Source organism: Cavia porcellus, unplaced genomic scaffold (genome assembly GCF_034190915.1).
Source record: "Cavia porcellus strain 051 isolate PalLab524CR breed Dunkin Hartley unplaced genomic scaffold, mCavPor4.1 scaffold_27, whole genome shotgun sequence".
Taxonomy (NCBI): Eukaryota; Metazoa; Chordata; class Mammalia; order Rodentia; family Caviidae; genus Cavia; species Cavia porcellus.
The window spans coordinates 6386576-6412476 of record NW_026947510.1 but is presented as its reverse complement, the minus strand read 5'-3'; the positions used below and the strand labels follow the sequence as shown (position 1 = coordinate 6412476).

General features: G+C 54.8%; 1 protein-coding gene across 2 annotated transcripts in view; it reads right to left on the bottom strand.

Moving 5' to 3' along the window:
• Positions 1–8261, bottom strand: part of Plxna1 (plexin A1) — a 43543-nt gene extending 35282 nt beyond the window's left edge. For both annotated transcript variants that reach the window (XM_063237795.1, XM_063237796.1), the window contains exons 1-3: positions 8132–8261; positions 1908–3168; positions 342–524 (exon numbers count right to left, since the gene is read on the bottom strand). In XM_063237795.1, coding sequence (XP_063093865.1) covers positions 342–524; positions 1908–3146 — 1422 coding nt within the window. In that variant the 5' untranslated portion in view covers positions 3147–3168; positions 8132–8261. The remainder of the gene's footprint in view (positions 1–341; positions 525–1907; positions 3169–8131) is intronic.
• Positions 8262–25901: the final 17640 nt, after the last annotated feature.

The following is a 25901-nucleotide window of genomic DNA, read 5'->3' as shown; positions in this document are numbered from 1 at the left end:
CGCCTGGCATTTGGGGTGGGAGGCACTCAGAAACTAGAGGATGGCACCTCCCTCACCACAGGGGTCCCTCTATCACTGGACTCCACACCAGCTCTGGCAGGCTGAGGGGGGTGTCCTTGCCTCGCCCTTGGCCTTAGCACAGGGCAGGATGGTGGGAGCAGGCAGAGCGCTGTCTCAGCAGACACCAGATCTCCCAAGCCCGGAGCAGGGCGGCAGGGAGGGGGCCACGTGGCCCACCTGCCCCCACTCAACTTGGCCTGCTCTTCAGCCTGCTGTTCCTCCGCCCTGTCACAGAGCTGCCTTCTCAACCACCCCCATCCTCCACCCCACCCAGGCCTGACCTTGCGGATGCGGCCACTGCGTGTGCCGGCAAACACCACGGTGCGGCCTCGGTAGTCGTAGGCAGCCACAGCAGTCAGGCCATCGTCCTTGTCCACAAATAGGGGTGTGCCTTCAATGGTGATCGTGCCCCCCAGCGGCTGGTTGAAGTCTTGACCACAAAAGTCATCATCAATCTGCAGGGGCTGTAGGAAGGGGATGGAGTGAGAGCTGGCTCACACCAGGGGCAGGGAGAAGGCACAGAACCTCAGAGGATCCCCAAGAGGCCAGTTTCCAGCCATGAGGACACAGTCCCAAACAGAGCCTCCAGGTTCCCAGCTCACAGAGAAACAGCCTTGGCAGGGCTACTCCAGTCCAAGCTAGCATACAGGGCCCACACACTCTGTCCCCACCAGTCTGGTCCAACACCCCGCCCTGGAGAAAGACCAGTGCCCTCAGGATCCCAAAGGACAGGCAGGAGTGGACAGCCAAAGCAGGAATGCTGGTGGGCATAGTCTCTTGCTGTGGGAAAGTGGCCACCAAAGGGAGCGTGCAGGCATGTGGGGTGGTGTAAGACATGAGGGGCCCACTGGGCTGCAGGCGGCAATCAACAGTGAGGATCCAGAGACATGGAGGGCTGTCCAACTGCAAAGCTTGAGAAGAGGGTAGGGCAGAAGAGATGCCAGGCCCCTCTGGGGGCCTGAGATGCTCCAGGGAGAGGCTCCAACCAGACAGAGCAGGAGAGGTGGGCCAGGCCAGATAGGGACTGTATAGCAGCACCCCAGGGAGGAAGAGGCAAGACTCAGGGTGCAGAGTGCACAGCAGGGCCTTGGTGAAGCACTGCCCTTGCAAGCCTCAGTTTCTCCACAGGCCTTCCTTGAGAAGCCCAGGGGTAGGGACTGCATCTGCACAGGAAACCCCCAGGAAGAGTTGAGGGGACACTCCTACCCACTCCAAGCTGGCCTGGTTCAGACATGGGAAAACTGCAGCCAGGCGGCATACTTTCCTGGGTAGGAGAGGAATCCCAGGAGCAGAGGGCCTGACGGCAGAGCAGATGTGGGTGATGCCCAGGCCAGGAGCCTCTGAACCTGGGGCAGTCCTGGCCAATAATGCTCCTGGGAAAGCAGCTGCCAGAGGCTAGGCCTGCAGCTGCAGAGCACCCATTGTGGGGTGAAGCAGAGGTTAGGCAGAAAGGTTTATGGGCAGCCGGGACAATGGGGTAGAGACACACACACTTCCTGCCCAGCTTAGGTCAGGCCCTGTCTCTGCCTCTTAATGTCTGTATAACTCTAGGGAAGTCAACCCACCTGTCTGAGCCCCAGCCACCTCATCTGGAAAATAAGTACAAGATGGAGCAGGCCACCACCGAGCATAGTACAAGGCACATGGTCAGGGCTCTGTCCAATGTGCCTAGGGGCTTGTAAGCCCAGGACGGTGTCATGTCAAGAAGCAGGCTTTGGGGCCAGTGCTCCCGTGCAGACCCACTTTCTGGCCTCACAGGCCAGATCTGGCACACAGGAGGACATGGGTGGCCAGGGAGGGATGTACCCTGCCAAGTGGTGAGTAACTGCCCCATCTGCGCTGCTCACCGAGTTGATACAGCCCAGCTCCTTGTTGAGCAGCCAGGGTAGTGAGAGCTTGCCCTCGCCACGGTAGCAGGACTGGATGCGCTCCTTGATCTTCTCCTTGATGGCCCTGAGTGTAAACAGGCACAGAGCTGACTCCTTGGGTGGCTTCACTCGGTTCTTCTGGCCCTGGGCAAACACAGTGAACAGCACATCCTCGTCCTCTGCTAGACCTAGCTGGCGGGCCAGGGTTTGGCCAGGCCGGCTCAAGTAGGCATCCTGCACCAGGCGATACTCCACACCGGCCTGCTCACAACCAATGGGGAACTCCACGTATGAGTAGAACTTGGGGTCATCCACGCACAACCGCACGATTTTGGAGGTGAAGAAGTGCTCGCCAGCAGCATCAGGCGAGGTCAGCTGTGTGTCCAGCTGCAGGGTGAGGTAGTAGACAAACTGCTCGCTGCGGAAGCTGTATACATAGTAGATGTCAAAGGCTGGGAACTTGGATAGCGTGTCCGACGGGATCTTCAGCTGTGAGGACACGAACTCATCCTGGTACACAAAGCCAAACATGTCCGCATCCTCCTCGTTGGCCATGAGCCGGCGGCTGGACAGAGTGGGGAAATACTCAGACTTGCCATCAATGGGCGTGCCCACAAAGAGCTTGGCCTGGCCCTGGCCTGGTGGTCCAGCGATGAGCACACCCGCCATACTGCCAGCCTCACGCACACTTGATAGGTAGTGCTCCTTGCGATGGTGTGGCTCGCCCAGCTTGAAGAGGTCATCAAGCCGCAGGAACTGGCATATGCCCTGGGAAGCGCTGCCACAGGCCAGCAGACGGTTGGCGGCATAGTCCAGCAGCAGTAGCTTGTTGACATTGTCAGTGCTGCCCAGGTCATGCGGACACGACTGCACACTGGGGGGTGGGTAGCACTTCTCATTGTCCTCCACGGGGCCTGTCACGTGGGCCCGCAGCAGGGTCAGGTTCCCTGACAGCTTGTAGATGCGGTTCACAGCACCCACGTACACCTCGCCAGTCTGCTCATGGACCACGAGGTGGGTGAGGCCCCAGTCGCTGGCCGTAAAGGTGCGGAAGGCGGGCTGAGGACCCCCGCCTGCCCTGGGCGAGCCCATGGCAGCCTGCACACCACCGAGGAGCAGAAGTAGCAGCATGGGAAACACACATGGGCTCAGAGGTGGTAGTGGCATGGCGATCCGGGGCCTGGCTCCTGGGAGCTCAGGTCCTGCAGGGCCAGGCATCACGGGGTCGGGAAACTCAGCCCTGGGGAAAACAGGCAAGAGAGAGTGTGAGTGAGTATGGGCACAGTCTGAGCCCCCAGACACACACTCCACTGGCCACAAGTGCCCATGTTATATGGGCACTACACTCTGCCTGGGAGAAGGCCCTGCCACCCCGTAAAAGGAAACAGAAAAAAGGTACCACCCTGGCCCTCTCGCCTACAGGCAGTGAGCAGTGAGCCAGGAGTCACTGAACCCCAGCTGCAGCCACCAAAAGCAGCACAGGATGCCAAAATGGAGCATATCCAGGGACAAGGAGTGGCAGACAAGGACTGGGGGTCTAACATGGGGACTCAGTTGACATTCTAATTTGGGTAACAGCATCCCACGATGGAAAGCCTACTCATGGCCTAGGAAACAAAACCCCCAAGGCCTTGTCCCCAGGGTGGGAGACATCCCCTGGCTGAAGCTATTGTGATATGCAAAACTACTGTCACCCTACAGAGCACAAACAGGATAGGCTCTGCCGCTCAGTGCCACCTCCACACATCCCCAGAAAATCAGTGGGTCTAAGCCCCAGTGATCTCATCCTGATTCTGGGGCTGCATCCACCCTGGTGCCAGCCTGGGCAAGGGACAGGAGAGGCCCAGAACTGTACAGATAGGGACACAGCACTGCGGTGGCCTGGGTCCTAGCAACCCTGACCCCAGCTGTACCCTAGGTCTCCATTAGGTGCCTGGTGGTGGTTGTGCCCAACATCCTGTGCCAATCCCCACTGTGCACTCTCTAACACACTGAGTGTACTCTGCATGCTCATGAGGGCCCCACAAGACCCCATGGGCACATGGGCAGTGCTTGTCAGCGTGGCCAGGAGCAGTCTGGGCTGCCCTCCATGGGGTCCCATCCACCCGCTGTATCTCCCAAGACCGACTTTCAGGAGTGATGAGAAGCTGGGCTATGTGCGCCTCACACTCATACTGTACCTCACTGGCCCTCCAGACTGAGGATGGACTCAGACTCTGGCCCTCAGCCTCACACCAACACCAAGCCAACAGGAATGGCCGCAAGCAGTGGGGTCCATGGCCTCTCTTGCCCTCAGCACCTCTCCAAGCACCCATGTACTTGTGTGACCAGCCCAGCCCAGCCCAGGGCCTCACCACTCAGCACTACCCACACTATTATCTCCATGGCACTGCCCTCCCCACAGTTCCACCCAACAGAGCCCCCACTGCCCCTGCCTGGATAGTGTGGTGCTTGGCACCTTCTACCCATGTCTCTGGGTGTCAGGACCTGAGCCCCCCACTGCCTCTGGAAAGGCTCATCTCCCTGCAGCACAGCAGCAGGCAGCCAGGCACAGTCAAATCCAGATGGCATCATTCTATAGCTCTACATCCCTTTCAGGCCTCAGTTTCCCTGTTACAGGACGATAACCACAACTCTTCTCTCAGGGATAAAAAAGCGACAGTCACAGCCTGCCCAAAAGTGCTAGTAAAACTGCCACCTTCTTGGTGCCAGCAGTGCCCCTAGGACCTGCCCCAGGTCTCCCACGTGGTCACCAGACAGCACCCTCCCCAGGGCCTGGCAGACTCACACGTGGGGAAGCTGAGTCTAGAAGACAGAAGTCAGAGGGAGAGCTGGCCACAGTGGGTCCGCCTTGTGCCTCATGTCCTCTCTGGCATGGGGTCACTGCCCACACCCACTCAGATGTCTGTCAGCAGACATGACATCTTGAGACCTGTCCCTTGTCACCTGTTTCACCCTGCACCACAAGGCTCCCAAGTGGGTTCTGTCTCTTACTGTCCCCACTCTCCCCAGCTGCCTTGGTGCCTTGGTTTGCCTTGGTGCCCCAGAGCTCATCCCAAGACCTAGGAGGCTTGAGTTACTGCGAATGATGAGAGAACAAATGAAGGGACAGCCAGGCCTGGGCAGGACAGCACTGGCCCCCTGATTGTGCCCTGCCTTCCCACACACCCTATTCTGCATGTGCCCTGAGAGTACCCACTGTGCAGCACGGTAAACTGAGGCAGGACCCCAAAGCAAGAGAAGTAAAGGCTGTGCCACCCTGCAGGGACCCTGTCAACAGGCTATCAGCCACCTTTCCAGGGCCCTAAGAACAGTGGAGAGCACGGGCCTCCACAGGGCGCCAGGAACAAAGTCTCCACCCTCTGCCACCTGCCCTCAGGCAGCCCACAGCAGATCAGGGAGCCAGAAAACAGGTTCTTTGCAGAGGCAGCGGGTCGGGCTTCGAGCGGAGTACATGTGAACGCCAAAGAAAACATGAATCACTCAGCATTTATCAGTTCAAAGCAGGCCTGCAATTACCAGGGGCTGGGCGCTCCCCTCCTCCGGGATAATTACACACGTCTTAATGCAATTACGGGCCCTACTTTTCATATTAAACGGGAGGGACCCGGCTGAAGAAGCCACCATCCAAACTCCAGCCCAGCCCTGGGCCCACTCCCTACCCGGCCTCCCAGCAGTGGCTGCTGGGAAAGGACTGGCCCAGGGCGCAGGGCTGCTGGCCTCGAGAGGGGGGTTCCTGAGCCATGGCTTTTCCCCTGTCTCCACTATGGAACAAAGGCCAGGGAACATGCCTGGGCCATTTCCTCTGCCTGAGAGTGCAGGACTTAGAGCTCAGACATAGCCAAGGTCACCTGGCCAGTTCAGACAAAGCAGGGACACCAGACAGCCAGAAAACCTGCTGAGTTCACCTCTACCAGGCCTGTGGCCTGCCTAGGAAAAACATACTTCGCCAAGGCCTGGCCACCTGCTGGGCCTGCTGAGCAGAGAAGGAGAACATCAACAGGCTTGGGGCTCTAAGGAGAAGCACTAGCCACTCCTGGCAGAGGCTCCTGGGAAGACTCTTCTACCTGTTCTAGAAGGACCAGGCACACACGACACTCGTGGGGGTAGGAAGCTGGGACTGAGTAGGAACCTGCCAGAGGTACCGAGCAGGCAGTACACAGTGCTGCAGATTCCCTTACAGGCAGTGGGCTGAGCCGGAGCCAGACCAGGAGGGTGAAGCCAGTGTACAGGTGCTCCACTGAGGCAGCCGGGGTGGGGAGGGGTGTGGAAGGAAGGCCAAACTCCCAGCAGGTGGGAGCCAGGCCAGAGGGCAGACAGCTTCACTCCTGCACGGAATGGGACACCTAGCTGGAGGAGTGTGCAGAGCAATCACTGGGTCCCTCTCCTAGCCCTGGAAGACACAGTGATTCCTCATCCTCAGAAACAAAGGCCAGAGTCCTTTGCAAAGATGAGAGCCTGCTGGCCATCGCCTCCCCCTCTGAGTTCTCCTGGGACTTGGGCAGGTTGGGTTTGGGGGGATGGGGAAGACATTGCCGTACTGCCCAGTGGTTCTTATCAGCACCAGGGGAGAAGCTGCCCTTGCCACTTTCCCTTGGCTGTTGGAGGCCATAGGAGGTGGTCCCACAAACCCCTGTTTTCTAGGTACCAGGTACCTGGGGGCCCTGGAGTCCTGTTCTGCCTTCCCAGAGCCACCCTCTCCCCAGCCACTTGCTCAAACCACAGGGGCTTTCCTGGAGGTCCAAATGTCCAGACAGTCACCTAGGGTCCCCAGCAGCCCAGCAATGGACTGTGTGCTTTGTCCCAGAGCACCTTCTGTCCCTCCCCAGAGTGTACTCCATGGCCTCAAGGACCGGCTAGCCTGGTTGACAGAGGCAGGCCTCCACCCAGGATGTCCCTGCAGCTGACTCTCTGCTCATGGACCCCTCTCAGCTGTTGGGCTCACACCTCTGTCCAGGACACCCACTGGGTGTTCCTTATAGGGCTGGGCAACACAGATATAGCACCGTCTTCCCTGCACACTTCAAACCAAGGACAGGAGGGGATCTGGGGGTGTTCCCCAAGGCTAGGGGAACACAGGCTAAACCCATGGAACACAGAAGAAACCCAGGGTCAGGGTGGAGAGGTGTGGTAGCAGGGACCCTCTAGGCAGCCAAGAGCCAAGCTGAGGGGGCACAGGCTCAGCCATGTTCCTCCCCACATACCTTTTCTTTCAAGGGGCGTGGCCCCAACACCCCCAACATGAACCAAAGGCACCAGGGGCAGCCAGTCGCCTGGAGCCCGGCGCACTCCCTTTCTAGGGCTGCACCTGGGATCTCCGGCGATAGAAGGGCCTCTCGGAGGTCTGCGCATCCGTTCCTGGGGCAACCCCAAATCAGCTCGTGCAGTCAGCGACGCCGCACGGCTCCAGGCCCAGGACCGGCCAGGAAGCCCCGGAAGCCTAGCGGGGAGGCGGACGACCTCAGGAGGCCCGGAGAGGGGAGGCCGGGAAGGCCAAGACGGACGCCTCCCGGTGGCACCGCGCCCTCCAGCCCGCAGGGCCCTGCGGGCCTGGGCCAGACCGAGACCCGCCGGAGGATAGAGAGGGACGCGGCCCAAAGAGCAGCTCCAACTTCCACCCGCGCCCGAGGCGGGCGGGGTGCAGCCCCCAGCCCAACTCAGCTCGCGCGGCCCTGCCCACGCTGGAGTCCGCCGGCCCGGTACCCCGGCGGCGGTCGGGTCCAGCCGCGATGCAGCCCGTGTCCAGCTCGACAGCCCGGCGCCTGCGGGGCCCTCCGGGCCCGGCTGCGCAAACTTTCCTCGCTGCGGAGGAGGGGCCGCGCCCGCCGTCCCGGAGAGCTGCCGCGGGGCCGGGACGGGCCAGGCCGGGGAGCGGAGGCCGTGCGGCGCCTGGGGCCGCGGTCCGATCCGCACGGGCGCCGCAACCGCGCCTGGACACACGCGAACGCTGGGCCCCGCCGCAGGGACACGCGGGCCGCGGACACGCGCGCCGCAGTCCCCGCGCACGCCCCCTGCCCGGCGCGGTGAGGCGCCCCCGCCCGGTACGGTGCGCGTCCACCGGAGAAGCCACCCGGCTACTGCCCGGGCCCGAGCCCCACCAGCGCCCGACCGCACGGGCCCGGCCCTGAGCTCCAGCCCGGCTCCCCGCCCACTGCCCGCCGCCCGCCTCGCAGCACCGAGGGGAAAGTTGCACCCCTACTTACCCGCCGCCCCGGGGCGCGCCTCGCCACCGGCCATCGCCGCACCCCGCCGCCGCCCGCCCCGCCGCGGGGCCGCTGAAGCCGCGCAGGCCGAGGCCGCCGCGCCTGGGCTCCGCTGCGTGGCCGCGCGGCCGCTGCCCAGCATGAATGGGGCGCTGAGCGCCGCGCGGATGCGGACCGGCCTCGCTCTCGCCGCCCGCGGAGCGCTGCGCAGCGCGCCTGCGCCGCCCGAGACCGGGGGCGGGGCCGCCGGGGGCGGGGCGCGCGGGTGGGGGCGGGATCGAAGACGGCCTCCAGAGGGCGCTCTGCCCCGCGCCGCGCGCCCTCCGGGCCCCACCGCGTGCCTTCAAAGGGCGATGCTACCAAATGTTTCAAAGCTCTGAGAGCGGGACCTCAGCAGGGCGTTTCTAGGTCCCACGTGTCCGAGTTGACCTGAATCTACGTCCCCGGGAGCAAGGCTAGGTCTCTGTGCTTCCAGGCTTGGAGTACAATCCTTCGTCCCCGGAACTGAGGCCAGAGAGGAAGCCTGCAGGGCGCGTAGCCCCGGGCCCAGCCTGGTGGGTTGGGCGCGTCTGTTAGAGGAGCCAGAGGCCAGCCAAGCCACAAGATCACCTGCTGGCCCCAGGAAGCTGGCGCATTCACGGATTGGGCGGCCTAGAGTGGAACAGTTTCTGCCCAAGGTCCGCAGGACAGGGCCTGATGGGAAACCGATCCTGAATCCCTGAGTTGCCAAGGACCAAGGTGGCCGGGCTGGGTACTGGAGCTGGGGCGCACGGCGTGAGACCAGGTCAGATCTGGAGGCAGACACCTGTATCCCACGTGCCTGCTCAGCGGGGACCTGCGCACCCTGAAAGTACCCAGGGTGAGACTGGGAGGCTCTCCCTGCAGGGTAGCAGGTGCACTGACCGCACAGAGAAACCTGGAGTTGTGTGGTGAGTGGAGGGATGGATGGATACAGGGCCCCACCTGTAGTGGGCTCTGTGTGCTGTGTTACACTCGGGTCATCAGTTCTGAGGAGGAATCATAGAGTTGATGTTAAGACCCACCAAGATGACCTTCCCTGAGGCAAATAGCACCCTCTTTTCTGATTTAATCCTTGCCTGGCTTTTCTTTGGGTGTGACCATTCATATTTGTCTCCTAGAATGGCGTCTTTTTTGTGTGGCTTGTTTGGGAACCTTATAGAAGCATAATCCCATCTGTGTGCTCCTTTCTGTCCTGGGTGTGCTAGTGGCAGTGTCCACTCTGAATCCTGTAGGGCTGTATGCACTCTGCGCAGATGATCACTTCTGCTGTCGAACAGGGCCCAGCTCTGAGCCATGGCAGAAAAACCATGAGGGATGCCCTCTAAGGGATCTCCCAGGCCTTTTAGACCACAGGTAGGTGGCATAGCCACTGGTAGCTGTGTGTTCAGCTTTGGCCTTACTGCAAAGCCATGTCCCCTGTGTCACACCCTAGCAGCCACGTGGAAGGGTCTCTGCTGCCTTTGTTGATGCCAATATAGGTGCATGTACTACTTTTTCATAGTGGTCTTGATGCTTCACATGCCCAAATGAGATGAGCACCTTTTTCAAAGGCCATGTTTACTGTTTACTTATTTATTGTTGTCTTCTTGTCTTTTTGAAACAGGTCTCACTATGCAGTTCAGGCTGGCCTTGAGTTCACCTTGTAGCCCAGGCTGGTTTCGAACTCAAAATGATCCTCCTGACTTAGCCTCTCGAGTGCTGGGATTATAGGTGTGTACCACCACGTCCAGTTTGTGTTTACTATTTGCAAGGCACTGGTAACATGCTGAGTGCACAAAGCTCTGCTACATTTTACAGTTGAGTAAACTGAGGCTGGAGAGGTGAACTGACCTGCCTAGTCCCCCCAAGGCAGAGTTGGGAGGCCGGCCTTGGCCATCTTGCTGCAGAGTCTGTGGGCCTAGTATAATCTCTCTGCTGCATTGTTCCTCTCCCTTTCCTGGCATGAAAGCCCTTTGTTCCATATGGACAACCATGTCCTGCACATCCAGGTGGGCATCCAGCATGGCCAGTCAGCACAGAGCACATCTGGCCAATTCCAAGCCTCGTTCCCCTCATCTGTGAGAGAGGCCAGGGTTAGAGTGAGATCCTTGCAAACAGTGAGTGCAAATACCACAGCCTACCCATGTCTTCACTGGCTGTCCCTGTTCCCTGCTCACTCGAGTGCAGTCTCCTTTGCCAACCTTCCGCCTTGGAACCTGTGGTGGGTAGGTACTCAAAGCCCTTCTTGTTCTGCCTAGGAAGCTGTCAGAGATCGCAGCCCTCATCTCCAGCTATGTTCTGGGAAAATAGGACCAGAGCCAAGGCCGTGGTTTACCTGGTACCCCCCATTCTTTCTTGTCTCCACCCCTGAATTTGACCCCTAAGACCTCCCTCTTGTGCCAGCCCTTCTCTATCCCTGACTTCCTGCATCCCCAGCCTTGTGGACTCTGCTGGAAAATTTACTCCAATAGTCCTCCACTTCCTTCCCTCCCAGGTCTGAGTTCTTCAGGAAGCATTCTCTCCTGTCCCTCATCCTACTCCTACTTGTTCACATCTTTCTGTCCACACCCAGGCAGCAGCAGGACCTGTTGAAATTATCTGATTATGCACCCCTTCCAATCCCTGCCTCAATCATATGATGCATCAATTCCAGGCGGACCATAGGTTTGAGGAGGATAAGAGAGCAGTTTTTTTGCTTGTTATTGGTTGAACCGAGTAGATTATTTTTACAATATTCAGCTAGGGAAGGCTCTCTTAAAACATGTTAAAAATAAATAAACTATTAATCAAATTGACTCCATTAATATTGGTTATTTTTTGCTCACTAAAGTTCCCAGAAGAAGAAATAAGGAACCAGGCTAGAATCTCAGAGAACATACATAGAAGGGCCATGTATCTGCAATATATAAAGAAACACTCAAGAACCAACAAGGAGAAGGCCACTAGCCAACAGGAAGAGAGAGAAGACCTCAGCAGGCCATTTTCCAGACAGAGAATGTGAGTGACTGTCCCAGTGCAGTGGCTTCTGGACTCCAGTGGCAGCAGCACCCCCTGAGCGTGGCTCAGTTCCCTGCCCTTTATTGTTTGACCTCACTGGGTCCTGACCCTGAACTGCCCTCACCAAATACAGAAGGAGAAGTGGTCAGTGGGAATCCACAGAAATGCTGGGATTGGAACCCAGGTCTGTGGCTCTGAGGCTTCTGACCCCACATCACATGCAGAGGAAATGAATCAGCACAGCTTCTGGATTCTTCCCTCAGGTTCCTCTTGGGGTTTCGGTTCTGCCTACTGGATGCCGTCATGAGGGCAGTGGAGCTCGTTGGGAGCAGGAAGCCATTCCTAAAAACTGGTTCTGTTCCGGGCAGCTGGGGATGAAATCTTTGGGTCCCTCTCCATTCTCTAGCCACTGGGGCAGTTTCAGGCACGTGAGTGTATCCACATCTCCATTTGGAGCTTCCCACAAAAGCACATTCAGAGGCCTCCTCCCCTCCTCTGGCAGCCCCACTGCTGGGGGTGGGGAGGGGTTCAGGGATGGCCAGGCACCCTTGTGCTGGGTGATAGTAGAGCCCAGTTTCCAGAGCAGGTAGTGGCTTCCCAGGGTGCTTCAGCTCTGACTCTCTGGTGTGGCCCACCACCTCTAACTGCCTCTCTCCTAGAGTACCCAGTGTTCTTGCTACATGGAATTCTGGAGATGAACCACATCACAGGCCTATCTCCAGCCTGTCCCCTGGCCAGGACTGGTCCCGAGCTCCTTCTTCTCTCCTCCTAGAAGCCGCCCCATCTGCTGCAGCCCCCAGCCAGACGCCACTGCCTTCTTCAGCTCCCCGCATTTCCCTTTCTTTTTGGTTATTTGAGACAGGATCTCAATATGTAACGCAGGCTGGCCTTGTACTCACTGTGTAGCCCAGGCTGGGCTCCGACCCTTGATCCTCCTGCCTCAGTCTCCCATTTGCTGCGATTACAGGTGGGTGATGCCATGCCCACTTTCCTCCCCCTTTTGGGCCAGCTCTTACCAATCAGGACTCAGATCTGTCCCTGGCCTACTTCTTGACTTGGACACACAATCAGGTTACTGTCAGTGCTCCACTGCACAAAAGACACAGTAGCAGAACCCCCACCCCAACCCCACTGCCCGCCCCCACAAACACTCCCCAAGAGCCTTGGAGGGACCTGGCATTGCCTTATACTAGGGCAACAATTCAGAGGCCAAGTCGGTGAAGGATGGGAATTGTGAGATGAGTTGAATGCAGGAGCTGCTCCATGGGAAGCACAGACATCACTACAAGATTAGTGAACAAGGCACGTTGATGAGGAACGCTTGGCCAACAGGCCTGTAGTGCCTGGCTTGTTCAGCTCTCACACTACGTGCTCCATGCCTGGAGTGGTGTCCATCACCCTGGGCCTTACAACCAGGTCACCAATGGTGTTCCCAAGGATGGGAGCCCAGAAAAGCTGTCCCTAGGCCCTCTCTGTACCTAGTACCCTCCCTAGTACCCTCTCTGCAGATAAGGAGCGCACATATCTGCAGTACCAAGAATGAGAATAGAAAGCAATCATTCTTCTGGTTCCCCCAAGGAGACAGGTTGTAAAAACACCAGGCAGAAATGGTGACACTAACCTCGCCTCATCCCCAACTCCCAACAGTAATGAGACAGAGTCCTTCTCTGACCATTAGGCCGTGGTCAGGAAGAGACACTGTGAAACAGAAGATTAGAATGTGATCTAGATTCTCACCACACTACCCCAAATGTTCAAGGCCAATAAAAAATAATCACCTGTCACAGCAAGAACCAGGAAAATCTTAATTTGTACAAAAAAATACCACCAACAGACAGAACACTGATGTGATACCAATGTTTGAGTGATCTGATGAAGATTTTTAAAACACCCTTTATAAAAGATGCCTTGAAACTGGATGTGGGGGATACATGCCTGTAATCCTACCACTCTGGAAGGCCAAGGCAGGAGAGCCCAAGTTTGACAGACTGGAGAATTTAAGCAAGACTCTGTCCTTAGCAAGACTCTGTCTCAGAATTTTTTTTAAAAAATTAAAAAGAAGTGGGGATGTAACTCAGTCTGACAGCCCTGGGTTTATTCCCCAGTATCCATAAAATAAAGCAAATCCTCACACTGATGAGTATGATTCAAACATGAAAATATGGAAAGTCTCAGCAAGGAAATAAATAACAAAAATTTAAAAAACGTTTTAATAACAAATAAAATTTTAAAAATATTATAGTAACAGAAATTTCGGGAAAAAACTCAATGGATGACTCCACAGAAGCAATGAGGAGACAGTGGAAAAATCCAATGAGTCTGAAGATAAAAATAAAAATTACCCAGTCTGAAAAACAGAAAAATAGACTGACAGAAACCTCTGGTATCTAACAAAATGATAACTGAGAATTCCTGAAACTTGGCAAAAGATGTAATTCTACAGATTCTAGAAGCTGAATGAACCTCAAACCATATAAACTGAAAGAATCTACTTTGAAACACATTGAAGTCAAACTTCTAAAACCTTGAAAACAGCCACAGAGACTTACCACCTTTCTTCCCCACAGAACAACACAACTCACATAGTATGGGTTTGTCATCAGAAACCGTGGGAGCCAGACAGAAATGGAAACCATTTTAAAGCACTGAAAGGAAAAGGCCCTGCAACTGTGAGTTTTATACCCAGTGAGACTATCTTCCAGGAGTCAGAGGCAATCTAAATAGTCTCAAAGGAAAATGAGAGCCTGCTGCCTACAGGACTCCTGCTTCCCTGCCCATCTCTCTCAGTAACGGAAGGTGTCTACCCAGAAAGCAAATTATGAGAGGATCTCAAGATATCCAGAGGAAGGAATGAGACAAAGAATAGGACTGAGTAAATATAATATGCCTCTTCCCTCAAGTTTTGTAAACAACATTCGATGGTTGAAGCAAAATTTATAACATTGTCTGATGTCTCAATGTATGTAGAGGAAATATTTAAGATAATTATATTATAAATGGGAGAGCGAGAAGATGCACAAGGAGAGATCAGGTTTCTACACGTTTACAATACAATGCTTAGAATAACCACTGGAAATATATACTAAGAGATATACTAAAAAAACACTACAGATAAACCAAAATGAAGTGCTCCAAATATGTTAAAGCAACATGCAGGAAGGAAGAAAAAAATAGAGAAACACAGCACAAGTCAAGCAAAATCTAAAATGGCAGACGTAAGCCACATCCATGTCAATAATTACAGGAAACATAAGTGGTATGACTTCATTTATAGAACATATTGAAAACAGCAAATTATAAAAATGGAGAACAGCTTGGTGGTTACCAAGGTGATATGGTTTGGAGATGGTTTCTGTGCATCCCTAAAGTCTATGTGTTGAAATTTGATTCTCACTCTAAGGTGGTAAGAGAGTAGGAACTTAACCTAACTATGGTGTGTAGAGGGGGAGCCTCTGGGAAGTGAATGGGATTGGAAAGGGTCATCAAGGTGGAGCCCCCAGTTTTAATAACTCAACCAGTCTGCAGAAATCTGTTATGGGAGCAGGAAACAGACCAGCACAGAGACCATGGTTGGTTGTAGCAATAACAGGGCAGGAGTCTCTGTAGTGAGGAAACAATCTTGTAACTTGTATCTTAATCTTGGTGACAGTTGCACAAATCCACATGCCCAGCAAAGTGACACAGAACCAGATGAGCTCAATATACCAAGTCAGTGTCTTGGCTTTGCTGTGGTGTAAGATGTGACCCTTGGGGGAAACTAGGTAGGGTATCCAACAGCTTTTGCTTTCCATCTTTCTGGGACTCTACAATTATAATTCTTTCAAAGTTTAAAAATTGATTTAAAAAAAAACCACCTTGACTGTTGCTCTGACATCAGGCCTGGTGCTCTGTTGGCATGACCTCTTGGGCACAGATCGACCCTGTGTAGTGCCAGAGCTCCCAGGCCACCAGAAACACTGGGGCCACCTTTGGCTGAGGCCACCACAGGAATCCAGGATGCCCCCATGCCAGATCCCTGAGCTTGTGCCTTGTTCTCCAGGGTTCAGTCCTTATCCCCTTTTTGCAGCAGGCCCCAACCTCTCAGGGTGAAAACACCCCACTCACATGTCCCCGCCAACATTCATTAGGGCAGTCTCTTCAGGTCTTCTCCACCACTGAGCTGTTGATCACGCACTGCCCCAGAATGGAAGCCCAATGAGGCAGGGCATCCTTCAGCACAGCATTTGAACAGTCAGGATGTCCCAAAGGGTTTATGAAGCATTTCTGTCATCTGTGGCTGCCTGTGAGGTACCCTGGTGGATGAATGGCTGGGCATCACCTGGCATGGCTCCTGGTGCAGCTGGGACAATTCCCCAGGGCTGGGCCTCCTCAGGCCCCTTTCTGTGTCTATGTGGCCTTTTCCACACAGCTTTTCCAGCCCGGTGGCTTCAGGATAGCAGCAGGACTTCATCTCAGGATAGGAGTTCGTGGCTTGAAGAGAGGCAGAAGGGACAGAAGAGAAGCAGGGAGCCAGGCTGAAGTTCCAAGGGGATGGTGCCAAACCTTGCCCACCCTACCTAAATCTGAGTGTGGGGAGGGTCTGTATGGCCACAACTTGCCAGCAGGCAAGAGGTATGCAGGCCCCTTGGCCAGGTTCAATCTGGTCCCCAGGTTCACCCATGCACACAGCCTTTCCAGTCCGCAGCTGTGGCCTGGGCCAGCTCTCCATGGCTGCCAGCATCCTGTGTCGCTAATGATTTGCGTGGATTCCAGGGTAGGAGTAGAGAGGAAAAGGGAAAACAAGGTTTCCAGAGGGGTCGTTCTGCTGCTTGTACTCCTCCCACATCCCCCTCCCGGAGGCCCCCCATGAAACAATGGCTGTCCAGGCAGCTGGAGTCTCATCAGCAGTCTCCCTGGGGTCCCTCCAATGCTACTGCTCCATGCCTTTGGGGGGCCCACAAGGGAAATCATACAGATTCTGGGAGTGCTCAGGACCAAAGCAGACCTGTGAAGGGCCACCCTGTGCTAAGCTTTCTCTGAGGCACAACCACCAATGCGCAGGAAGTAGCTGCGACTGACCTTTCCCAGATGGGGAAACTGAGGCACAAAGAAATGCTGTGCCACAGATGTGCTTTGACAAGCAGGGAATGCAAGAGGCCTTTTCCCTGCCCCAGCACCTCTTCCTGTCCCACCTTGAGGCTTCAGGCACATTTTTGTGGGTTCCCTAATCTACCATGAGCTTGCATGGTGTTTACCTCTGCCATGGACCCACTTCCTCCTGAGGTTGCCCAGCTGACCTTGGCTGCCTGGAGCAGTGTTCCGTCTTCTGGGAAGCTGCCCATACGCAGCACTGCCCCTGTGCATGTCCTCAGCAGAGAGTCTTCCCCTCAGCCAGCGTTGTGGGCATCTTCTGTGCCCGGCCAGGCCCCTGAGCCCCTGTCTGAGGCAGGAAGGAGCAGCAGGGACCTGCCCACTTCCCCAAAGTCCCTCCTCCTCCTTCCAGGGCAGGCAGAGCTTTTTTGGTTCAAAAGACAAACATCATAATTACATTCAAAATATTTAGTAGTCAATCAGAGAGATTGCCACATATAAACATGGGGTGGAGTGCATAGAATCTGCTTGACAAGGTCCAGCTTCCCTCACTGGAGAACACTCATGTCTCACTTCCCCAAGGGCTGAATGGTCAGAGAACAGGCAGGAAGGAGCCAGATTATCAAAATGTCACCAGACCACTATTTCTCCACGTCTTCCGCAAGCATTCTCAGGTATGCTGTTTCTACCTCTTGGCCAGGATGCCCCCGGCAGCCCCTTGGGCTGACAAGAGACCATGAGTGACTTTGTGGGGGAGAGTAAAAGAGACATTCATGAACCCAGAACAAGTCTTAGAACCCCTGAGCCTGGGGACAACTTTACAGCTTCTACCTTCAAGTCATCTGCCTTTTAAAAAGATGTTTTAGTCATTAAAGTGTACATTCATGTTTGTAAAGAGTTCAGTCCATACAAGGAGATACTAGTCTCCACTGGCCCCTGCCCCTGGCCATACAACGCTGATAGCAGCCTTCGCTGTGTCCCTGAGGCCCCAGCCTTGGAGGACCGTGCAGATGACCAGGGACATCCTGCCCTCTGCTTTCTCCAAAGACACAAGGTGCACAGCCAGCCAGGAGCTTCATCTGTCTGTTTTCTTCCTTTTTCTCATTTACAGATAACTTTGGGAGATCATTCTGTTAGCACTGCCTTAAGATCTGCCTCTCCTTTCCTCTCTTCTTCCCTTCCCTCCTCCTTCTTCGTCTATATACAGGGAAGTGCACAGCCCTGGTCATACAGAGCGATGTGTTTTTATACTCACACACATGTATGGGGTGTGATGACTAAAAACAAAGGCTCTCTCCTTCCCCCAAAGTTGATGTCCATCCCATCTTGTCCACAACCCAACTTTCTGTACTCTAGACAAGCTCTGTTCACTTTGTGCTCTCAACTCCACGTAAGTGGGGTGACTCACTGCTGGGCCAGACACACTGGGGTGCCCTCATGCGAACACATCTGCACGGTGCCTCCTCCTCCAGTGTGTGACTTGTTTCTGACTCTCAGAGAGGGGAAAGGGGAAGGGATGCTTCTCTCGTGATGACTATACACCACACGAGAGAGTTCCTTGCTTGCCTTGAAGAAGTGAGTACATGTTGTGGGGAAGTCACGAGACAGGGCACAGCTGGTGGCCTCCTAGAGCTGATAGTCAGCAAAAAGACTTCCCCTCCTCTATGCTGGGAATACCAGTGCACGCCTGCAATCCTAGAATCCTGGGAGGCTGAGGCAGGGGGTTACAAGTTTGAGGCCAGCCTGAACTTGAAACAAGATCCTTTTTCAAGAAAGAAAACAATAAAACAGATAACTCATCCTGGATGAATGCTGCCACCAGCTCAGTGGGCTTGGAAGGGGCCCAGGCTCCAGAAGAAAATAGCGTACTTGGCTGTACCTGGATTATAGTCTGTGAGATCCAGAGGACCCAGCTATGACAGAGGTGTTGGTGCAGATGGCTAACTCAGTGCTCCTCTGTTAGGAAGCACTATAGCTGAGCATCCTGTACTGGCTTCTTACCTCTGTGAGATGTCTGGAACTGGTCCAGGCAGTTTTGGGAGTTCTGTGTTCTTTTTCACTGCTGCGTAGTATCTCACTGCAGGAACAAACACTTTCCATGGCTACATGTGTTGACTCTATACCAACTAGGAAGAGCTGCAGGACACGTGTCAGTGCCATATATGTTCATTATTCACTCAAATGCTGCACTGTCATGTGGGTGGAGGCTTGTAAGACACAGTCAGACCCTTCCCAAAGTGGTGTGAATCACACCCAGTGGGTTGTCTGTCCATCTGTCGCCATGGGGCAGGATTCGTAGAAGGGCTCCTCATGCTTCACCTGGTAAATCGTAATATTTGGGTCATTTTTTATGTTTTAGTTATTATTACTATTTTTTGTGGTACCAGGGAGGGAACCCAGGGTCTTACACATGGAGGCACTCTATCACTGAGCTACTCCCCAGCCCTTTAAAAATGTTATTTAAGTTGCCCATGCTGGCCTCAATGCTTCAGCCTCCCAAGTAGCTGAGATTATAGGCAGGTGCCACTGTAGGCCACCTGTTTAGACATTTTTGTTTTTGTTTTTGTATTCAGGGCATAGAACTCATGACCTCGCACTTGCCAGGCAGGCGCTTGTGCCGCTGAGCTAAATCCCTCACCTGCTGTTTGGATTTTTATATCACTCAAACCAACTGACTCCTTTTGCTTATGTCAGTGGAGTTGGGGATCTGTCGTTTGTCCTGACGAGGTCAGATGGGATACCAGACCTGAGTGTGCCCTGCCCTGACTTTCCAGGATTCAGGGTCTCTCGAGGTCCAGCAAGCCCCAGAGAGGAGGCAGAAAAGGGAGCAGGGCACTGTCTGCATCCCTCCCCGCTGCCCATCCACACCCAGCCTCATTACTGAATGCGTTCTGAGGCTGAATAACCGTGTAATTGGTTCATACGTTCCATAGTCAAACTTTGGCAAATATGTTTTTCATAATTAGTTGATGTTTATTTAACAGGAATAACTGGCCCATTAAATTTAATGAGGCAGGTTATCATGTATGAGGTGGAAATGCTTTTCCTTGAGAGCAACCTGGCTTTGGTCTCTGCTCGCCTTGGTCTGTGGTGGGAAATCTAGAAGAGGCAAGGCTGGGACCAGCAGCCCTGGCCACCTCCACAGGCAGCCCTGTCCCACTTCTCATCTGGACTAGATTCTGCAGGGTTACTGTCTCTTCTTAGGTCCTGGGGAGCACACACAGGGTGTTAGGACTTAGGTCAGTGGTCCCCAAACTCTGCTGTGCTCAGAGGTGGGGGTTTGCAGGTGATTGGGTCATGGGACGCTGCGGCAAAGATCCTGTTGGAGGTGTCCTGGAGAGGGCACCCCCTCCCAGCTCTCCCTTTACTCTGATTCCTGCTGCTATGCTGTGAGCCACTCTCTGCCACCCAGGCCTTTCCACCATGGCGTCTGTCTTGGAGCCAGCTGACCAGGGACCTTAACTATGAGCTAAAATAAACCTCTCCTCCTTGAAGTTGTGGGCATTGGGCAAAGACTTTACACTGTGCAGCACTCAATCCCTATAGAACTTACTTCTCCCTGGTTGATCTCTTACTTATCTCTAAGCTACTCCAGGGCAGGTCTTTTCCTCCAGTGTCTATGGGGACCGCAGGCTCTCAAGGCCAACACTTACTGAATGAGGGGAATGAACTCTTGGAGACCCTCCTGCCACGATGGTCTCAATCGCTGTAGGGCCCCTTAGTGTACTCTAGGCCTCTGCTCCACTCTTCTCCTCACTTCCCTTTGTCATCCAGATTCATGTCCCCCCTCTACCCTGCAGCGGGCAGGAAAAGCGCCCGAGTGAGCTGTGCTCTGTCTAGAGTTGAACCAAAGAGGCCCAGGTAACACCAGCTCATTCCTACACGCCCTGGATGACAGGCTGCCTGTTCATGGGCCTGAGGGCCACACCCTCTGTCTACACCAGGGGGAAAAGGCTTTTGGCTTGAGCTATTTACAAAACTGACAGGTCCATTTAAAAGAGAAAACAGTTACTTGGAAAAACACATTCTACTTCTGTCCCCCAGAGAAAAGCATGGCGACATTCTTGTGCATAAACTGCTGGCATTCTCTTTGTATGTGTTCATTTTCACGTGTGTGTGGAAAGTTCTTTCGATCCAAAGGGGTCCTTAGAATAGAGTGGACAGAGTTGTGTTGCCACATACATTTGGTGCCACTGTTCCCTGTGGCCGCAGCACTGTGAACACATTGAGGGTGCTGTGCCTGCTTTGGCCCTGTGGCTGGCATCCAGGCTGCTCAGCATTCTGTCATTGTCTCAAGCAAACGCTGTCCTCGGAAGCAGTTGCTTTGCCTACCAGTTCAGGCTCAGCCTCTGATCTTGACTTTGGCCTCACTTCCTCAGCACAACCCTCCTGACCAGAGGCCTGGACCACAACTGACCATCAGTATCCTCTTCACCACTGACCTCCAACCTGGACGGCAATGAGGACAAATATTAGTACCTGGGCTCCCTGAGCAGTGACACTGAGGCCCACACGAGCCTTCAGGGTAGCTACGGGAGCACAGTGAGTCAAGAGCTGACAGCAGCATCGCAGCAGCAGGCCTGAAGAGGACTAAAGAGGAGCCTTCTGCACTCACTGCTGAATGCTAAGCCCCAGGGCAGGGTCTCTGGATCCAGGCAGAGTGGTCATCTGGATGTCCCCAAGCCCTGCCCAAGATGCAGCCAGGACCCTGTGGACAACAGCAGCTGCAGGGTCAGCCTGAGCCCTGCTGTGGCGTGCTGGGCAGTTACTCATGCTCTGTGCCGGTGTCTTCAACTATGAGGCCAGCAGTTGTAATTAGCCTACAGGGTTGTATGAGACTTCGAACAAGCACCTATTTATAAAAGGTGAGGCCTCTGGACCATGGTAAAAATCTGATAAATGCCAGGTTTGATTACTGGTACCATTCTTTGCAAGCTGTCTGATCTGCCTATACAGGTATGAACACATAGGTACGTGTACACACTGCCACCCACACTCATTGTCCATGTGCACCCAAGCACTGGGCAAGCACACACAGGCACATGTGCCCTGCCCACACCCCATGGTGCTCCTCAGACCCTTCCTTTCTAGTGGGGGTGGCTGTGAAGGGCTGGGGTGGGGAGTGTGTGGCAAAGCCAGCCTGCTTCTCCTCCTCCCTGGATCTCTCTCCAGCGGCTGTGTTGCCGGCTTACACAGTGATCCTGCCTCTCCCACTGTCCCTCCAGCTCTGCCAAAAGTGACGGGAACTTCACTGCTGCTCATCTCTAGTTCTCACATGGCCAGTTTGTGTTTTCAGCTCTTCTATCTCCTCTGTGGTCACTGCTGAGCACCGACCCCCTCTGTTTTCAATAATGAGGGTGCCCTTCTCCTGGGGAGCCTACTGATAAGGCCAACATCTACACCCCATGACTGGGTGGGCAATGCTAGCACTTCCCATTTTCTTTCCTTTTCCTTCTTGCTTCTGTCTTTCTTTTCTTTCTTTCTTCATTTCTTTTTATTCCTTTTGTAGTACTGGGCTAGCCAGGCGCTCCACCACTGAGCTGCACTCCAGCCTAAGTGACCAGGGCCAACACTTACTGAATGAGGGGAATGAACTCTTGGAGATCCTCCTGCCACGATGGTCTCAATCACTCCAGCTCCTTTTACTTTTGAGACAGTCTACATTGCCCAGGCCAGCTTCAAACTTTTGATCCTCCTACTTCAGCCTCTGGAATATCTGGGTTACAGGTGTGCACCCCAAGCCCAGCTAGCATTCCCTTTTAATAGTCCCAGGTGCACACTTGCTTGACACACTCCTTCCATGCCACACGTGGCCATGTAGTGGTCACACAAAAACATGCTGTGTGCACACACACATGCCACAGGCACACTCATGTAACAGGCACACTCAGAGATACAAATGGTTCTGAGGATGCACATACACGTGCACACATGCGCACATACCCACACACACTCCACAGTTGAGGAGCAAAGATGAGGAAGGAGCTGAATTCTGGCTCCAGGAAGTCAGAGATATGGCTGAGAGCCAGCAAGCAGTCCCTGGGCAGAGGCTCTGCAGAGCATGCTGGCTGTCTGTGCAGACTCAAGTCCACACACACAGACATGAAAACATACACCTGGACACACACAGAGGAGCTCATGCATATGTGTGCATAAACATACACAGGCATGCACACAAGTGCAAGCATGTGCACACAAATACAGACACGTGCACATACATGCACATGCACAGACACTTGCTATGTGCAGAGAGTTGGATACAAGGGACAGAAGGCTATGTGTACACAGACCTATGCACACACACACACACACACACACACACTTGTGCACACAGCCCTGCATGCAATCACACTTGCATACTTGAACGCACAGTGTTGCCAAATCACATACACCTGCACACTTGTCCAGGCTGATGTGTGCACACAGACCCTGCAGACACAGCATGGACACATCATGCAGTCAGGGCTCATTTCCACACCTCAATCTGAGATCTTAGAAAATACCTGGAGAGAGAATCAGGTTAACATAGCCCAGTCCCCTGGTGATGCTGAGGCTTGGGGAGCGGCATCCCAGCCACTGCCCCCTCCCCCTTACCCCAGCCTGGCTCTACTCCCTGGGTGAGGCCTATGGAAACTCATGGAAGAGCTAGCTGGCACCTGCCTGGGGTCAGGTAGGGGGTGACAGAGGCAGGGTCACTTAGGCTGGGCTTCCTAGTGTAGGTAGGAGCTCATCAGGTGGGGTGCTTGTAACTGCTGGTCAGTCTAGAGCTCCAGAGAGTTCCTCCCTACCCAGCCTCTCTTGGGCCCACCAGCAGGTGTTTCACCATTAGCAGTCACAGGTGCCCTCAAGGAGGTGTCAGGACCAGCTTGGGAGGTATCCCCTGACAGTGTGGCCTGGCTCAGGGAGAGAAAGACCTTACCACATCTGCTCCCCACAACAGCTCCACCATGGGGACTGTGGTTGCGGTTGACAGAGCCAATTCCAAAAGACACTCTAAAAGGAGCTCTATGAGGCTGGGGGAGCTTCAGGTGTGGCTGGGACCAGGTGCTTAGCAACTCCACACTCTTTCTTGGCCTTGGCTGTGCCCTATTCCCTGTTGGCCTCTCCCCTTGTGGGATCTAGAGGTGGATGGGAGTCCTTGGCTGAGAGCAGGGGTTCTTCAGAAAACTTCAGCTGCATCTAAAAGACAGGTGGGAGCAGTGGGCCAGGCATGTTCCCTAGCAATCCTGGACACTGTTTCAGCTGTTTTATACATGGGGAAACTGAGGCTTGGGCCTGAGGGACTTGCTGGTGTTTCCTAACAGACAATAGGAGGCAGAGTTGGGAAGTGAACCGTGGCCCAAGTTCTTCCTTTGTGCACCGTGTCCCTGCTCCTTCCCTGTGCCATGACTGGAGCCCATGGACATGTGCTGAGGAAGCTGGTACTGCGTGGCTCTTTTGTCTCACATCTGGCAGCTCCCCACTCCGCCCAGCACCGGAAGGCCTGAGTGGGAGCCTGTGTGTGGGCAGGCCCTGGGAAAGGGCAGAGCTCCATGGAGCTCTTGGGTTTGGGTGGTGCCAAGCGGAGAGCTCGGGTGCAGAGGGAAGGAACCTGTGTGCCAGCTAGGGAGGAGAAGCACCGAGAGGACATTCACGCGTCCTAGATAGAGGAGTGGGCTGGCGACATGGGGCAGGGCTAACAGTATTGTTAAAGACCATCTCTGGGAGGTCTCTGGCCCCTGACCAGTCCAGACCAGAGCAGGGTTTCACCTAGGCTATCATCAAGCTGATCCCTGAAACCTACCAGTTTTCCAAAACACAGGAGATTTACAGTAGCCATTCAAAAGGGATGCACTGCCCAGGCCTAGCATGCTAAGGAAGCCCATTTAAACTACAAGGGAAATAACTTCAAAACAGCCGGGCTACTTTCTGATCCTGGTGTTGCTCTCAGTACCTTTCTGCCTATAAAGGCAACCTCCTCAGCCTGGCTCACCAAATACTCATCATTTTATAGGACAAAGTATTGTGGATTCTAGAATCACAAACAAAAGCCCACTATGATCTTCAAACCAGGTATGTAGTAATTTTGTCTTCTGCAGTCCTATGGGGAAGAGCAAGGATGGACCTGGGCAGTGTGGACCCGCACAGGGAGACTAAGGCGCTTGGGCTCCTAGCAGTCTCTACAGAGCTGCCTTTGTCCAACATGCGCTCTCTCCTACCCCTAGGCCTGGGCCTGGAGAAAGGCCGTCCCCACTCCTGGCTCTTCACCTGGGTCCCAGGTAAGGCTCGAGAATGCAACCACCACCACTGTTCCCAGGGCACAGTGTGTTTGTGAGCTCAAGGACCACTGACGTCAGGCCAGCGGCGACACTGCCACAGCCTGGCTACTGGGAACTGGGCATGGCAGGCTATGGGCAGAGGGCAAGGGGGCATATCTTGGTGGCCCCTCTCTGTTGCGCTGGTCCCTGAGCTGCTGAGCACCAGCTGAGAATGAGTGAAGCTGTGGTAGCCAGGCCACATGCTGTACATCTGAGGCTTTCAGGGCCCCTGGGCTGTGACCCATCAATGTCACAGGATTGTGAGAAGGCCTAGCAGAGGGGAGGCTCAGAGGCCAGGCGTGAGGTCAGCCTTACACAATCAGCCATCTGGAGGCGGCTCTTTACACATGGAGCCAGCCAGAGCAGGCTGGGGCAGCACCAGCCCACAGGGTGTAAGCCTGGCACTCCGGTTCCCACCGAGGCCCACCTGCCAGTGAAGCTTCTCTGGCCAAGCCCAGCCAGCCAGAGGCTTCTGGGGGAGGCTCAGAAGGACTGGCTGTGTGCAACAGGATGGCTCTGATGTCACAAGATCAAGCCAGGCAAGCAGTGGCCCCTCCACACAGCAGGCCCTTCTTTTCCACCTGCCCACACCCTCCTAGACTGGTTGAAATATCTCCCATCACGGCCCAGAGAGGCATCTCAGGTGTCCTCGCTCAGCCAGCACATGGCTGAAACTGCTCTTTACACCTGCTGAGGAGGGGCCAGGGACTGCCTAGCTTTGCCTTCCACGCTCGTGTGGGAGATGGGGCTGCAGACCTCTGTGCTGTGCAGCACAGCTGAGTCGAAGCTGCAGGCCCTCAACTCCAGATGGCTTGGGGATCCCCATGAGAACTGTGGCAGGAAATCAGGGTCACCAGAAGAGTGGTCAGAGGACCCCGGGCTCCACCCCAAACTTCTTGCTCAGGCATGGCACAGGCTGCAGTGTGGCCCAGGGCCAAGATGCAGGGACACAGGCCAGAGTCGGAACATGAGTCAAGTGAGCACATCCCCCTCTGCCTGTCCCCTACCCTCCTCAGTGGGCAGTGAACTCTGCCAAATCTGGTCAGAGACCTGGAGTCATCCCAACTCTTCCCTAGCCCCACAGATCCAGAGCCCCTGTGACTGAGCTATATCAGCCTTGTCTGTCCCCTGCACATCTCACCCTTGGCTGACCTCATATAGAATGCCTTCCCCCTAAGGGCAGCATGGCCCAGTGCAAGGAAATTGGATGGTGCCACTCCCTGCCAGAGACCCCATTCCCCAGGATCCTGAACCTCAGCCTGGCCCCAGGCTGCCCCTGCATTGCCCCCGTTGATGCCCATTGTCCCCAGCTGTGAGTCACACATGGTCTCACATCACACTCTACTCCAGCTGGTATCTGGCCTGTCCTGCAACCCCAGTCACCTTCTGCACTCCAGGGCAGATGG